The sequence below is a fragment of the Pelophylax lessonae genome, assembly GCF_965119305.1.
Source record: "Pelophylax lessonae genome assembly, chromosome: 7".
Taxonomy (NCBI): Eukaryota; Metazoa; Chordata; class Amphibia; order Anura; family Ranidae; genus Pelophylax; species Pelophylax lessonae.
The window spans coordinates 39,743,033-39,760,295 of NC_138774.1; the positions used below are offsets into that span (position 1 = coordinate 39,743,033).

The 17,263-nt window shown below is 43.7% G+C and overlaps 1 protein-coding gene across 3 annotated transcripts in view; it reads left to right on the plus strand.

The window, feature by feature from the left end:
• Positions 1 to 6,857, plus strand: part of LOC309559447 (HLA class II histocompatibility antigen, DM beta chain-like) — a gene marked incomplete at its 5' end in the record, with an annotated part of 164,143 nt that extends 157,286 nt beyond the window's left edge. For all 3 annotated transcript variants that reach the window (XM_082262711.1, XM_082262713.1, XM_082262714.1), the window contains 2 exons: positions 5,100 to 5,148; positions 6,722 to 6,857. In XM_082262711.1, the coding sequence (XP_082118837.1) occupies positions 5,100 to 5,137 (38 nt within the window). In that variant the 3' untranslated portion in view covers positions 5,138 to 5,148; positions 6,722 to 6,857. The remainder of the gene's footprint in view (positions 1 to 5,099; positions 5,149 to 6,721) is intronic.
• Positions 6,858 to 17,263: the final 10,406 nt, after the last annotated feature.

The following is a 17,263-nucleotide window of genomic DNA, read 5'->3' on the forward strand; positions in this document are numbered from 1 at the left end:
AAAAACAGTGATTTTGAAAAGGCGCATACACAGTTTACCTGCATTTTCCAGCAGGTACAGCAGTCCATTCAAATACCTTTTGTGCCCATGCAGAAAATGCGACAGCATGGACCTAGCCTTAAAGTGGTAGTAAACTCTGTACTACCACTTGTACCTACAGGCAGGGCTTTTTTCCAGCGGGAACGCGGGGGAACACAGTTCCAGCTCCTCCAGAACTGAATGTATGCAAGGGCAAGAGGTGCTGTGGTGTGTTGGAGGGTCTATTGATGCTTGCTACTGGGGAGTCTATTGTCAATGGTGGGGATCTATTTTTGAAGAGTGGTTTATTGTTGCGGGGGGCAGGGCTTTTGTTGCGGGGGGGCAGTTTTTGCTGGGAGGGATCTATTAAGAGAGAGATCTGATGATGCTGGCTGCTGGAGTCTCTTGCTGCTGGTTGCTGAAGGGTCTGTTCATGTTGACTTCTGGGGTATCTGCTGTTGCTGCTGGGGGTCTATTGTTGCTGGGGTGGTCTTTTGTTGGAGGTCTATTGTTGCTGGGGGGGGGGTCTATTGTTGGGAGGAGGATCTGCTGTTGGTGGGGAGAGGGGTGCCTATTGCTGCTGGGGGAGGCTATTGTTGCTGGGGGGTCTACAACTGCTGGTGGCAGGGGATCCATTTTACTGGCTTTTTTAGTTATAAATAACAAATTTCATAAAAGATTCTTAGCACCACAAAATGTTACTTGGTTCTGTATTCTCTAAAAGGGGTGGTACTGGGAGGTGGGTAGGGGGTGGAGACAAGGGACGGTGCTGCAAGGTGGGTAGGGGGCAAAGACATGGGACGACTCACCTGCACCTGTCCTCTGGGGGGGGGGGGAGCCTATAATAAGGCTTACCTGTAGGTACTGCAAATATCTCCTAAACTTGCACCGTTTAGGAGATATTCAGAGTGCATGCAGCCGGTGGCATCACAGACAGATGCCCTCTGAAGGTCCGGCTTACAATGTGAAATCTTCAGAGCCTGTGCCGGAAATGGCGGCTCTTGCGCGCATGCGCGGGAGTGACGTCTATGCGCCTTCAGGCCACTCATGTAGCCAGGGGCTGCGAACCTGGAAGGAAGACCGGGGGAAGATGTCTGCCCTCTCAGCAGTGACAGCGCAGCACTAGAGGGCTTCGTTCTAAGGTAAGTCTATCATAATGTGCTAGTATGCGATGCCATTGCCTTGCATGGGAAGTTTTTTTTTTTTTTTTCACCTGCGGTTTACAACTGCTTTAAGCTTTACTGAGAAGACTGACATGAGGGATGTAAGACAAAAAAGCCTACATGTTTATTAGGGATCGTCCGATTATCGGCAAAGCCGATATATTGGGGGGCCGATATGCACTTTCCCCGATATATCGTAATCGGCCCCTGAGGTTACCTATATTGCCGATATTTCGGAAAGTGCATGCAGCGGTGTGATGCCTGCAGCTAGAGGCATCACCCCGGTACCGGCGTCCATAGCTGACGGTCGGCTGTCTTGTAATGACAACCGATGCAGCTGAGAAGCCGCTCGGCTGTCATTACAAGGAGCGGGAGGGGACGTCCCCCCCCCCTCCTGCCGCAGCTCGTCTGGGAAGGGAGACTCTGGGAACCAGCCTGCACGGCTGCCAAAGAGTAGACCTGATCAAAGCCGCATTCGGCTCTGATCGGGTCTCCATGTAAAAACGCGGAAGTGATGTCATGACACCACTTCCGTGTATTCGGCGCCAAATTAAAAAAAATTACAGCATTCAAAACAGCCAAACTTGGCGTTTTGAATGCTTTTAAGTGCAGAGGAGGGGTTTGGGGTCTTTTAGACCCCCAGATTCCTCCACAAGAGTACCTGTCAAGAAAAATAAAATATTTTTTTCAATGTATGAAAATATCGGCCGATACCGATATGCGATGACCAAGATATCGGTAAAAAAAAAAAAAAAATATATCAGTATCGGCAATAAAAAAACGATCACTAATGTTCATACCCGTGTCTATCCACATAATGATTTTCTATCACTGTCTATGGGTATTTGTACCCATCACACAGATACCCCGTATAGTGTATATAGTGTATATAGTGTATATAGTGTATAGAGAAATGAGCCACACTGCAGTGTATATTGTCTTTTATAGAGCACACAACAGGCTGGAATCACATCCTATCCCCCCCTCTCACTTCTATTGTGTAGCAGAGAATCCCATGTACCTCAGCAGCCTTGAACCCGTCCATTATTCTTATACCTTTCTATAGCACATCAACAATCCAAGCATTAGTCATTCATCTGCCTTTTTCACCATTTCCTGTTCAGCAATTTCCCCCCCACCCTTAAGCAAGCGAACGCAGTCACGGTCGGAGAATTGTTTTTTTTTTTTTTTGTTTTTTTGTTTTTTGTGAAGCTCAAACCATGAGATATATGGACATTATGTCATCACTTATCCAGAAAATCTGAGTTTTATTATTAATTCTAGGTTGGTGGTGGTGGTGGGCGGGGGGGTCATACAAGCTAACTACTTCAGCCCCGGAAGGTTTTAGCCCCTTAATAACCAGGCCATTTTTTTTTTGATTCGGCACTGCGCTATTTTAACTGACAATTGCGCGATTGTGCAATGCTGTACCCAAATAAAATTGATTTCCTTGTTTCCCCCCACAAATAGAGATTTCTTTTGGTGGTATTTGATCACCTCTGCGGTTTTTATTTTTTGCGCTATAAACAAAAACAGAGCGACAATTTTGAAAAAAATATATATATTTTTTTACTTTCTATATAAGACATCCAATAAAAAAATGTAAAACTAATTTCTTCCCCAATTTAGGCCAATATGTATTCTGCTACATATTTTTGGTTAAAAAAAAATCCTAATAAGCGTATACTGATTGGTTTGCGCAAAAGTTATAGCGTCTACAAATTATGGGATAGATTTATAGGCTTTTTTATTGTTTTCACTAGTAATGGTATCGATCAGTGATTTTTGCATGACTGCGACATTGCGGCAGACAAATCTGACACTAAATGACACTTTTTTGGGGACCAGTGACACCAATAAAGTGATCAGTGCTAAAAAAAAATTCACTGTCACTGTACTAATGACACTGGTAGGGAAGGGGTTAACATCAGGAGCGATCAAAGGGTTAAGTGTGCTCCTAGGGAGTGCTTTCTAACTGTGTGGGGAGTGCTGTGACTAAAGGAAAACAGAGATCCGTGTTTCTGTTAAGCCAAAACACAAGATCTCCATTTTCCTTCCTCACAGAAAGGTGGTCTGCCTTGTTTACAATACATTGCAGACCGCCGTTCTGCCTCTCCTGTGAATGATCAAGGGGTCAATTTGGCCTCCAGAGCTGCTGATTGGCTCCTGCTGTGTCCAATCACAGTGGCAGGGGCGCTCCGGTTGCGCGTGCGTGCCCCAGAGCCGATCACGAGGAATTACATACAGGTACGTGATTTTGCGCTTAAGGGCCGCTCTGCTGCAGTAAATGTACGTGGGGCAGTCCTTAACCACTTGCTGACCGCCTCCTGTATATTTACTGCGGCACACAGCCGCTTACAGGCAAAGGAACGTAGTTGTTGTTCGAAAAGGTACCAGGAGCGGTCACATTTTTTGGCCTCATAGATGTCAATGGGAACACTTGTAAACATGTGACACAACTGTTTTCATGTGTTTTTTTGCACCTCCATAACTGTTGTCCCCTGGTCTCATCCTCTCCTCTCACCCAGGATGGGACTCAGTTCTATGTCTACTTCCTGGACGCTCCCCTTTATATAAAAGTTCACAGTCCTCCAGTCGGGGTTTGTGATTCAGTAGAGACAGGAAGTACCTGTCTATAACCATGTATCTCTGTGCTAAATATCAAACATCAGCTATTGACCAATTCAGACAATAGAGGGCAGCAGATGTACAGGAAATACCTACAATAAAGACCAGTCCCTGTTGCTCCTTGTAATGGGTGACTAGTCTGGTCTCCACCTCCTCCTGTAGTTTATCTGCATGAGGCCTGTAGTGGGTGGAGCCAGCTAAGTCCTTTCCACAGCTATGCTCACTGCACAAGTGATATACAGGTTATATACAACACTACTACTTTTAGGTAATATCTGAGTTTGCAATGACATTATTTATCTACACAAAGTAGATTTTCCATTGTGTCTGTTAGCAAACCTGTTTCAATTAAAGTTTTTATTCTTGGAATTCATCTTTAAAGGGTAACTCCAGTTTCATGGGGAAAAAAATAGCAAATAGAAAAATAAATAATATAGAGTATGCAATTGGGACACAAGTCATATTGTAATTAAATGTTAATAAAAATTACCTTTTCTTTTAAATCTGAAGTTTCTGTAATTTTTTGTAAAGTGAAATATGGCCGCCTGGAGGTGTCCTGTACACAGAATGCCCCCCAGAAACATAATTTCCTGCTTGTGTGATTGGCTCACTGATTTTCCCAGAAGTCTGCACTAATATACAAGTCCGGTTTTTGGCATCCTTGTTGAGCAGGTAGGCCGGGTGTACTGTCTTACTGCAGACACCGGTCCTCTTCTGCCTCCCTCTGCAGGGATGTCAACTTCTCCTCCTTCTTCTCCCTCTGGCTGCACTACAGGGAGATTGGTCTTAGCACACGCACCCCTTCCATCTGCTGTCCGGGCCCCCCTGTGTGCCCTTTTCCCCTGCAGTGCTTCCAGCTTCCCTCCTTTCCTCTCCCGCCGGCAGCTGCTGGGGGCACACAGGGGGATGTTTCAGGATAGAGAGTGGGGGAAGGGGCTGGGAAATATGTATTTTACTGGCCCCTTCCTTTCCTAAATGGACACAGTGAGTGATTGGTACCAATCACTCCTGTGTCCATTCGTCAATGAAGCACAGTAAACTACATTTACTATGCTTCATTTTATAAATGAACAGGAAGCCTCAGAGCATTTCTTATTCATTCATATGTGCTGCTGAGGCTGTAGAGAATGGGACTGATAAATCTATGTCCTCAGGAGTCAGGGGAGCCCTATCAGGTAGGCTGTATGGGGCCCTGTGATTTCTAACAGCAACCCTGGTTGTCAGTCTAGACATGAAAAGCCTTATGAGAGTAATCATGGTAATGTAATATTTGTGTATTTCTTTTTTCAGGTTACTCTCCAATTCCTGGTTTCAATTATTTCAGCTGAATCCGCAGCAGGTATGAACAGAGGTAATAATTGAATACACTTCTTTGAGCATAAAAACAGAAATAAAGATGATATTGTCGGGGGTATTTCTATTAGCGGTCTCTCCAAGTGACATTTTCCTCTACAGATTAGAATATGAAAATGGAACTTCACAGACTGAATAGTGGTGAGAGGTTAAAAATTCTGCCAGGCTTATATTGTCCTGGCATTTTTGGGCCTCCAAAAGAGATCATTACATCAGGATCGATCAATTTTCATATAGAGAGATACACAGTGGATATAAAAAGTCTACACACCCCTGTTAAAATGTCAGATTTCTGTATTGTAAAAAAAATGAGACAAAGATGAATAATTTCAGAATTTTTTCTACCTTTAACGTGACCTATAAACTGTACAAACTGAAATATTTTAGGTGGAGGGAAGTAAACATAAAAAAAACTAAAATTAATATGGTTGCATAAGTCTTCACACCCTTAAACTAATGCTTTGTTGAAGCACCTTTTGATTTTTATTACAGCACTCAGTCTTTTTGGGTATGAGTCTATCAGCATGGCATATCTTGACAATATTTGCCCACTCTTCTTTGCAAAAACACTCCAAATCTGTCAGATTGCGAGGGCATCTCCTGTGCACAGCCCTCTTCAGATCACTCCACAGATTTTCAATTGGATTCAGGTCTGGGCTTTGGCTGACCCATTCCAAAACCTTAAACTTGTTCTGTTGAAGCCATTCCTTTGTTGATTTGGATGTATCCTTTGGGGCGTTGCCATGCTGAAAGATGAAGTTCCTCTTCATGTTCAGCTTTCTAGCAGAAGCCTGAAGGTTTTGTGCCAATATTGACTGGTATTTGGAACTGTTCTTAATTTCCTCTACCTTGACTAAGGCCCCTGTTCGAGGTGAAGAAAAACAGCCCAAAAGTATGATGCTGCCACCACCATGCTTCACAGTGGGTGTGGTGTTCTTTTGGAGATGTTCAACCTTGGTTTAATCAGACCAGAACACATTTTCCCACATGCTTTTGGGAGACTAGGTGAGTCCCCACTATTCCCACTGCCACTGCACATGGATGGGTGCTGGCCCTGTATGTCACAGGAATCCCAATGTGAAGAAGGTCTGGCTGGCTGTACTTCAATAAAGGCACCTGTCAAAGCTAGGTACCCACTCCTCAAAAAAAAAAAATGTGTCCAAAGGTGGTTTAGGAGGGGAGGAGGCGGAAAAGCTGAACGTCTCTTTTTGGGGTGAAGTTCTGCTTTAATGCAGAGTTCCACTCAAAAGTGGAACTTCCACTTTAAGTGGTCCTGACCTCCTGACATGCCACATTTGACGTGTCACTTGTTCGGGGGCGGGGGGGGAGCGGGTACCTAGATTTGACAGGTACCCGCTCCCACTTCCGCTCGGGCTGCATTTCTGCTCGGACAAGGAGAGAATACAAGTGACTAACAATACATACAGCTATTCCTGAAGGACAAAGTTGCACTATTATAACTAATTACGTGTGGAGATTTAGTTTTACACAAATGCTCATTCATAACTAATTGATTATTTAAATAATTTAAATAACATTGCTACTTCTAATCCCTGCAGGTCTTGGTGGATATTTTTCTGTTGTCACCAAGGAAGAATTCTGCACAGAATACACCTAGTTCTGGGTGTGACTAAGGCCACTTGTGTCTCTGGAGACAATCACTATGTGAGAGCTGTCAAAGGAATTCCCCAGCAAACCCATACACCCTGCCAGTGCGGATAACTTACACCTAGTGAGGAAAGTCAAGACTCCCACCATCCACAGCTCCACCAATGAAGTTCTATATTAAAATGTAAAACTCAAAAGCAAACATTTATTATATTGCAGCTTACCAATTCTTAGTTGTGGTGGTTGCATTTGTTTTCTTTTTTATGATTTCCTTCCTTTATTTTTACCTGGTGATCCTGCCAGTAAGTCTGTTGTTTTTCAACAGAACAAGCTGTCTTACCGAAGTAGCAGTTAAAGGGAGAGAAACTATTTACCACTGATAGGCTGCTTACAATGATCAGCTTTTATTTACTCATATAAAATCTTTATCTCAGAGGGAACAAAACTAGTGTAACTGCAGTGTTGGCTTCAATTTTTAGTGTATCTAAATCTGCTAGTACATCTAAAATCCCCCCCCCCCCGACTGACAACGCTGCTGTCCAAAGGTACCCCTGTGCTCCTTCATCCAGATTGGGGGCACTCTAATCAGTTGTGTATTTAGGTTTTGTGCTGCCCTAAGCCTGTCTAAACTCATAAAGATAAAAAGACAAGGCGCCTCTAAGTGCAGTAGGCTCTGAGTATTTATTAGGTTAAAAGTATAAAAGCACTCACATTTGGTAAATATGACATGGGCATAGCAAAGATCTGTCTGGAGTCTTCCTATCCGCTGTGCTGAGTGGTTGAAATGAGGACATCCGGTGATCCTGTAGATGCGTCCTTTCGTCTGTGTCTCAGCCTGGTCAGCATAGATGATCTAATAACGATTTCAGTTGCCTATATAAATGTCCTTTTACCTCCAGCGGGTGGAGGTCTGACGAAGGAGCTGAGCTCCGAAACATGTAACTGCCCACCACCCGCTCTATTGGACAGCAGCTGCTGCGTCCACACCCTGCCTTCAGGAAATCTCATGCCGACCAGGAGACACAGATGAAAGGACGCATCTACAGGAAGTGGATCACCGGATGTCCTCATTTCAACCACTCAGCACAGCGGATAGGAAGACTCCAGACAGATCTTTCCTATGCCCATGTCACATTTACCAAATGTGAGTGTTTTTATACTTTTAACCTAATATATACTCAGAGCCTACTGCACTTAGAGGCGCCTTGTCTTTTTATGTTTATCACTTTCAGAGCAGCTTCTCCTCTCCAGTGCAATGTCTCACCTAAAGCCTGCTGTATTCCACGGAAGCGCCCATACAACAAACCCTTGTTCTCTGACTAAACTCATGCACCTCCTAATTTAAATTAGGTTTGCAGGAAAGTCTTACTACCTACCTCCTAAGTGTAGCGGACCATCTCAGTCTCCCTTGCATCTGCACCATCCCTACTACCCAGATTAGAAGCCCTGTAGCAGGTAGGCAGTTGCCTGGCAATTTCCACTCTGGTGTGGTATGGTTTTCCTTTCAAAGAAAATGGCCTCTGCCCCCACCTATATTACAGGCCTTCATAGCAAAGAACACATGGAAGGGCAACGCAAATGAGACAAACAAAAATAAAATTCCCAGTTCAATTTGCTAACCAGTTTGCTTACCAACCAAATTAACCTGTCTAACAGTTTGCGTCAAAACAGGGGTTTAGTTAGCAGACATTTGCAAACGCATGTGTAAGCTGCAGGGCCACTCCACGGCACCCTGTATTACCTGCAGTCTTAACTCTAGTGAATTTATGAGGGTCTTCACAGTGGAAGCACATGCAAGCTAATGGACAGATAGGGGGCAGGTGAGATTGGAGGTGGCCCATCCCTCCTCTGAAAGGTAATTGGGGGCATAATGGAAGCTCAGCCAATGGTATTACAGCAAAGGCATCCAGTATGTCCACTCACCAGTATACATTAACAACAAGGAAAATGGCCTCTGCCCCACCTATAACCGGCCTTCATAGCAAATAACACATGGAAGGGCAACGCACATGAGACAAACAAAAATAAAATTCCTAGTTTTCCTTTCAGCCTAGGTATTTTCAGCCTAGGTTCCCTTCCCATGTCTCCACTGCACCTCTCCCAACATGGGGTCTCCTAACCCAGTAGAGAGCTCCTCCCCCTTCACTCTACTGGCCCGCTCTCATCAGCTGACTTTCTCCAGCAGACAGTTTCAGCCTCCCGACATGGCATCTGTCTCTCTGTAGCTGAGAACTCAGATGAGAGGTCCGCTGTGATGATAGGACCATCAAAACTAGAAGCAGCGCCCCCCCAGTTGCAGAACACCGGCCACCTACATATGGGGGCGCTAGACTGATTTGTCTCCTGGCCCAGTCCGCCCCATAAGACTGGTGCTTCACTAAAAGTGTAATGCAAGCCAGAGGGGACTCTTTCCGTGCTGCCCCCCTGCAATATGCTACCCTAGGCCTGGGCCTTGTTGGCCTAGGCCAAGATACAGCTTTGACTCTAATACAGGAGGTGTGTTACTGGCCAAATTACCTGGTTAAAAAAAAAAATAGGGAAAAAGCCTTTGGGTTTAATACTGATTTAAGGACACTCATGCTCACATGCTGAAGGGAATACGCTGCATACAGTTTTTGCAATGGCTACAAAGAATCACAGCCATGGGATGTGTGACAGCCCTGAGCTATTGCATGCCCTAGTTTGGATGGGCAATGGGATAAAACTGTGGTTCAGCTACCCAGTGCCATCTTAAGAACATCAAAGGGCCCCGGCAATGCAGTGCACTGAGGCCCTGCCCACACAATCACCCACAAGAATAAAAAATGCAAATTATTGATAAGGCGATATTTATTGGTGCAGCAGTGCCAGGCTAATGACAGCTTCCAAGTTCGGCCTTTGGTTGCGGTGAACATACACACACGGACGGGAGTCAGACTCAACTGTCCTGTGTGCGCCTGTTTCTATGGAGGCAGACAGGCATTCCTGCAGTTGTGGGCTCCCCCTCCATGGCCCAAGTGGCCTGACAGCAGCACAGGGCCGACAGGCGCTTGCCACCTGCTAAGTTTGGCAGTGGGATACACACAGGTATCAGGTCTAACGCTTGGCTGGGTCCCTGGGCAGGTGGGTCCCCCCAGGCAAGTGGGGCCCTCGGGCAACTGCCCAGCGTGTCCTTTTGGTAAGATGGCCCTGCAGCTACCTGCTTTTACCACCTACAGCCACCTATGTGAATCAGCTATTTGAGTCACCTGATTAATAAGGTTCAATGAGCTTGCTTTATTCCATTTTATAAATGTTTAATCTCATGGTGTATTAAAAAGTAGTTTCCCGTTTTCCTTATTATTCACACCTCTTATGAAGTAAGCTTGGAATCTACACCAGTGTTTACCAGATGTAAATAAAAGACACCAGTGGCTATTAAAAGTCAGAATTCTACAATCTAATATGATTTGTTTCCTCATTACCACCTCCCATCCTTCCCAGAACCAGATTCTTCATCCAGATCTGACTCAGGCAGACACACAAGTTAGTGAGAAATTTCATATTGCTGAAACCATGAATTCTATGTTAAAATTGGACAAAGATGTCCAAGTCAACACAAATACTGATATTACTATTAATGCAACGTTCAAGCGGCTCTTCACTGCATTTGAGCACAACAAACCAAAAACGCTATTTCATTTTTATTATAGCAAACTCCTCCATCCATCCATCCATGTCTCCATGCTTTAGTTTGGTGAAAAATCTCTTTGAAAATCACCCCCTAGAATTTCTGCCCGTGGCCATCTTTAGTAAGGGCAAATGATTCATTTAGCATTTACTTCCTGCCCTTAGCTCAGGTATGCATGCAGGAGAGTGTGCTTAGCTGAGAAAACCCCTCCCCTTCTGAAGACTCCTGGGATGTATGACGTCATTTGCCCAGGCAGGAAACCAGAAAGTAACTGAAGAAATGTAAAAAAAAAGTTTAAAACAAGTAAATATAACATACTTTCCTATCTTTTTATTAATGCTAGCAGCTTGAGGATTAAAAATAATTAATGTTGATTGAGAGAGTGAAGTTCCACCTTAAATGATAACGAGTTGCAAAGGGAAAATTTAAAAAACATTGTAAGGTTGGAAAATGCTGAAATAACATCGAAGTGTATTTCCCTGGCTCATGAGGCTGTTTTCAAACATAACCTTTTAGTAGTGGACATTGGAGCTAGTGTGGCCCCATGCGATGGGACATCTTGTACATCCATCAGAAACCTTTGCTGTGCTATTTTCTATTTAATCACGATGTGATTGTATCCCATATACTGCAAGGGTGTATACAGTGGGTACGGAAAGTATTCAGACCCCCTTAAATTTTTCACTCTTTGTTATATTGCAGCCATTTGCTAAAATCATTTAGGTTCATTCTTCTTCCTCATGAATGTACACATAGCACCCCATACTGACAGAAAAACACAGAATTGTTGACATTGTTGCAGATTTATTAAAAAAGAAAAACTGAAATATCACATGGTCCTAAGTATTCAGACCCTTTGCTCAGTATTTAGTAGAAGCCCCCTTTTGATCTAATACAGCCAGGAGTCTTTTTGGGAAAGATGCAACAAGTCTTTCACACCTGGATTTGGGGATCCTCTGCCATTCCTCCTTGCAGATCCTCTCCAGTTCTGTCAGGTTGGATGGTAAACGTTGGTGGACAGCCATTTTTAGGTCTCTCCAGAGATGCTCAATTGGGTTTAAGTCAGGGCTCTGGCTGGGCCATTCAAGAACAGTCACGGAGTTGTTGTGAAGCCACTCCTTCGTTATTTTAGCTGTGTGCTTAGGGTCATTGTCTTGTTGGAAGGTAAACCTTCGGCCCAGTCTGAGGTCCAGAGCACTCTGAAGAAGGTTTTTGTCCAGGATATCCCTGTACTTGGCCGTATTCATCTTTCCCTCGATTGCAACCAGTCGTCCTGTCCCTGCAGCTGAAAAACACCCCCACAGCATGATGCTGCCACCACCATGCTTCACTGTTGGGACTGTATTGGACAGGTGATGAGCAGTGCCTGGTTTTCTCCACACATACCGCTTAGAATTAAGGCCAAAAAGTTCTATTTTGGTCTCATCAGACCAGAGAATCTTATTTCTCACCATCTTGGAGTCCTTCAGGTGTTTTTTAGCAAACTCCATGCGGGCTTTCATGTGTCTTACACTGAGGAGAGGCTTCTGTCGGGCCACTCGCCATAAAGCCCCGACTGGTGGAGGGCTGCAGTGATGGTTGACTTTCTACAACTTTCTCCCATCTCCTGACTGCATCTCTGGAGCTCAGCCACAGTGATCTTTGGGTTCTTTACCTCTCTCACCAAGGCTCTTCTCCCCCGATAGCTCAGTTTGGCCGGACGGCCAGCTCTAGGAAGGGTTCTGGTCGTCCCAAACATCTTCCATTTGAGGATTATGGAGGCCACTGTGCTCTTAGGAACCTTAAGTGCAGCAGAAATCTTTTTGCAACCTTGGCCAGATCTGTGCCTTGCCACAATTCTGTCTCTGAGCTCTTCAGGCAGTTCCTTTGACCTCATGATTCTGATTTGCTCTGACATGCATTGTGATCTGGAAGGTCTTATATAGACAGGTGTGTGGCTTTCCTAATCAAGTCCAATCAGTATAATCAAACACAGCTGGACTCAAATTAGGGTGTAGAACCATCTCAAGGATGATCAGAAGAAATGGAAAGCACCTGAGTTAAATATATGAGTGTCACAGCAAAGGGTCTGAATACTTAGGACCATGTGATATTTCAGTTTTTCTTTTTTAATAAATCTGCAACAATGTCAACAATTCTGTGTTTTTCTGTCAGTATGGGGTGCTATGTGTACATTCATGAGGAATAAGAATGAACTTAAATGATTTTAGCAAATGGCTGCAATATAACAAAGAGTGAAAAATGTAAGGGGGTCTGAATACTTTCCGTACCCACTGTACATCTCAGTTCTCACTTTGAGCATATCCAGTATGATCATCTGGGTAAATGCTGTTTCTGATGGAACTGCCGGGCACCTGGCTTGGATGCCTTTGTCAAGATACAGCTTCCTCCAGTCTGAACCCAGGAACCAGATATTATGGCTGAGCACCCAAGGACTAGACAACACTTAGGTGCAAACTGGAACTGGAACTCTTTATTGTAAATTCAGACAGAATATATACCATGCAAGATCAGGTAATAACTTGATCACATTATCCTAGACAATTATCACATCTAAGGAACAACCAACATAAATAGTACGCTAATAAAGAACAAGCCTTGATTAGTCAGGTGATGCCCAGACAATCTCACAACAAGGCCACAACCCTGGATACACAGAGTACATTACACATTATCATAAGCATAAACATCCCACAATGGTTCGATAACGAGGTAAAGTGGACACAATATTAATCACATCTCTAAGAGATGAGCAGACAGACAGAAACAAAAGGTGACTCAATTAACAATGGGAATTCACACCTAGGAGGCAGACAATGGGAGAGACACCCTTAACAATGCACATATAATACCATAATAAACAGAATATAGCAGAAGACCCCAGTATCAGATTGGTTTGAGCTGATTACTGTATAAAAACATCTACTCTAAGTCTCACAGTCTAAAGCAGTTGGTTTGGGTACAAAGGCCCCAAATCTGTATTCCAGTCCTGGATTCCCAGAGTCTGTGTGTTTCCGGGAGCCATGGACCAGAATCCGAAGCAAGACCACTCAAAGGGTCCCCCTGGCCCACACCTCCCAAAGAGTAGTGCTTCTTCAAAAATTAGGGCCTATAGCCAGTAGGCAAGAGGCCACCCTGCAGTCCCCTCCAAAAGCCCCTGTCCTAGAGGGGTCTTTCACACTATTTATGACCCTACTGATTCAATAATATTGTGATTGATTCCTAGGAGATGCCTGATGTAACCTATTGAGTCTTTGTTCAGTCTTTTTGGCATATATGATGAAATTCTATGAAACAGTGATTAACCAAATGTTATGAACCTTGTGAACTGCTGCGTGCATTGAATTTATACTCTGAACTGCTAGTACCTAACACATTGCCATATATTCATGTGTGCTAAAACATTAAACCATAATAAATACATATAAAGACTTGCGCTGTGTATGTGTGATTCCAAAATACCTGCAGCTGCTGTCCACCCAGTGCTATTACACCTCAAAAAATACAGTTCTAATAATACAGCGCTTGCCAGTAAAACATATAAAAAAATGTGCTTTGGAAAAAAATATTATATAAAAAAACATATACAAAGTCTTTCAAAAATTCTCATATAAAGTGCTCAAGTGCTCCAAACTCCATTAATAAGGTGCTGAAGTGCTTCATGTAAACATGCTGTGAAGAGTGCCACACTCCCCTCTCGTATCCCCAATAACAAGAGAGAATGGACCCACAGCTTTTCAGTCTGGGGGTCAATCAAACTTGTATCTGGTGTTGTGAATATCAGGCCTCTTGGCGTTAAGATGGGGTCTCACCACTAATACTCTTGGGGTGGCTTTAGTATCCTCCAATAAAACAAAATAATGCTGATAGTGAAGTACTGTAAAATTAATGTTTATTTGTGCAAAATGCAAAGTAACTTACAAAATCGCAGATAAAAGCGGGCATAGACAATCATGAGGCTCTTCCGGGATCGCCCCTATTCGGCGTGTGTTCCACAGAGGATGGAAGTGACGTAGTTGGTTTAACGGGACTGGAAATATATCAACGCGTTTCCCCCCTCCTCCAGGGCATCATTGAGGACATCTGTCAAGGTAGGGTCAGAATTTGGCGTAACCAAATTCAAAGCATGGATCCATCCTGCCTTGTATCAACGGTTCAGGCTAGTGGTGGGGTAATGGTGTGGAGGATATTTTCTTAGCACACTTTGGGCCCCTTAGTACCGACTGAGCATTGTTTAAATTCCATGGCCTACCTTATGGAACTTTTCCACTGCAAGTACCAGCTTGGCTCCACTCGGCCCTGCTTGGCTCGGTTTGGTTTTCCACTGCATGGTACGGTGTTGGAACGGTTCGGTACAGTTTGCTTTTCCACTAAGTAGTAAGTGGGTGGGATAACAACGATTCTCTGACCAATCAGTGACTAGTAGTGGCAAACAGTCAAGGCTGCATGCAAAGGATTGTGGGATATGGTACCGGTACGGCCCTCTTGGAACCACAACCGAGATGGTACTGTTTAAGCGAGCCGTACCGTTCGGTTCCATGTAGTGGAAAAGCGCCTTTAGTATTGTTGCTGACGATGGCCTTTATGACTACAGTGTACCCATCTTCTGATGACTCCTTCCAGCAGGATAATGCAGCATGTCATAAAGCTCAAATTATCTTACCACTGGTTTCCTGAACATGAAAAAATATCTGAGGAATGTTTCCAACACTTGGTGAATCTATGCCACAAAGAATTAAGGCAGTTCTGAAGGCAAAAGGAGGTCAAACCCAGTACTAGAAAGGTGTACCTTATAAAGTGGCTGGTGAGTGTATACACAATTGTGATAGTGTATTTTAATGGCTTAAAGCTCAAGAACAATTAGTGTCCATAAACTCCAAAGCAAATGAAGCCCTTGAAATTCTAATAATAAATCTGTGAAGTCCAAAAGTTACAATGACTTTCTTCACATATAGAAGTCTTATCCTAATTTCCCCATGCAGTGCTCATAATCCAGTAATCAATGTGCTCCCCCTCCAAAGAGTGTACTCTTACCTGGATTCATGTGACCTTGCAACTAAGTATGGTCAAACAGCTGTTGTGTCCCTCAGGGACTCAGTTAGATGTATAAATGGATGGGATCCCCCACCTCTCCTTTTTCCTCTGTACTCAAGTATATAGGTACACTCATGCCAAATTTGAATCAGCCATTTTCATAAAAAATAAGAAAATTGCCAAACAATAATGCTTATAACGTGAAAAATACTTAACCTTTATTCCCTCTCTGCAAAACTAACACTCACATTAACACTTATAGCACACCACACTAATATTGCTAAATAGTAAAAATGCCCCTGGTGTAGATCAGTAATACAGCTACAGTATGCAGATTCATATACCACTTGCGGTCAAACACAGAGCTCTGTGATGTCAGTTGCCCCTCCCTATGCTTTGTGCCACAGGATCACGTGGCTTCCTCAGGGAGATTCTACCTACCTACAAGGGGAAATCTGTATTAGAAATCTGTATTCACATTCAAGCTGCTGTTTCCAAAGCAAGCAAAGTCCTTTCTTGTATTAACAGAGGCATGGACTCCAGAGAGAGTGAGATGTAATTTTGCCCCTGTACAAATCATTAGTAAGACCTCATCTGGAATATGCAGTTCAGTTTTGGGCACCAGTTCTTAAAAAGGATATTGGGGAACTGGAGAAAGTGCAGAGAAGGGCAACCAAACTGATAAGAGGCATGGAGGAGCTCAGCTATGAGGAAAGATTAGAGGAACTGAATTTATTCTCTCTTGAGAAGAGGAGATTAAGGGGGGATATGATCAACATGTATAAATACAGTACATAAGGGGTCCATATAGTGAACTTGGGTTTGAGTTGTTCACTTTAAGGTTAACACAGAGGACAAGGGGGCACTCTTTACGTCTAGAGGAAAACAGATTTCGTCTCCAAATACGGAAAGGTTTTTCACCATAAGAGCTGTGAAAATGTGGAATAGACTCCCTCCAGAGGTGGTTCTGGCTAGCTCACTAGATTGCTTTAAAAAAGGCCTGGATTCTTTCCTTGGTGTACATAATATAAATGGGTACTAAAATTTTTTTTTAGGTAAAGTTGATCCAGGGAATATCTGATTGCCTCTCGGGGGATCAGGAAGGAATTTTTTTCCCCTGCTGTAGCAAATTGGATCATGCTTTGCTGGGGTTTATTTTCGCCTTCCTCTGGATCAACAGCGGCTATAGGATTGTGTATATGGGATTGTATGGTAGGGTTTTCAATACTGGTTTTTTTTTTTTTTTTTTATGGTTGAACCGGATGGACTTGTGTCTTTTTTCAACCTGACTAACTGTGTAACTATGTATTAGACAATCTTAGGAATCTGTATTAGACTGGTCTTTTTTATTGCAAACAGCGCATATTTAAACACTGGAAAGGGCAGGAAAACTGCTTGAACTTTAAGCCAACTTAGATCATAAATCGCCAGTGGTGACCAGCTGCCTCCGGTCAACATTTGACCAACCTCAACCTCGTAGCTGAGAAATTTCATACATTTTTTGTGACCTTATACTCCTCCACTGCCCATCACTTCCACACTGAATTAGTAAATTCCCCTCCCTGACTCCCTCTCATATCAACCAGCTGGAGGCCCCCATCTCCACCGAAGATATAGATGAGGCCTTAGCACAGTTAACTCCCTCCAAAGCCCCTGGTTCGGATGGACTCCCATTGGAGTTTTATACTTCGTTTTGGGAGGTCTAGGTCCCAAAATTACGAGAAGTATTCAAACATATCTTTGTTTCTGCCACACTCCTTGCATCCTTGAGGGAAGATCTGATTGTACTTGTACCTAAACCTGACAGACT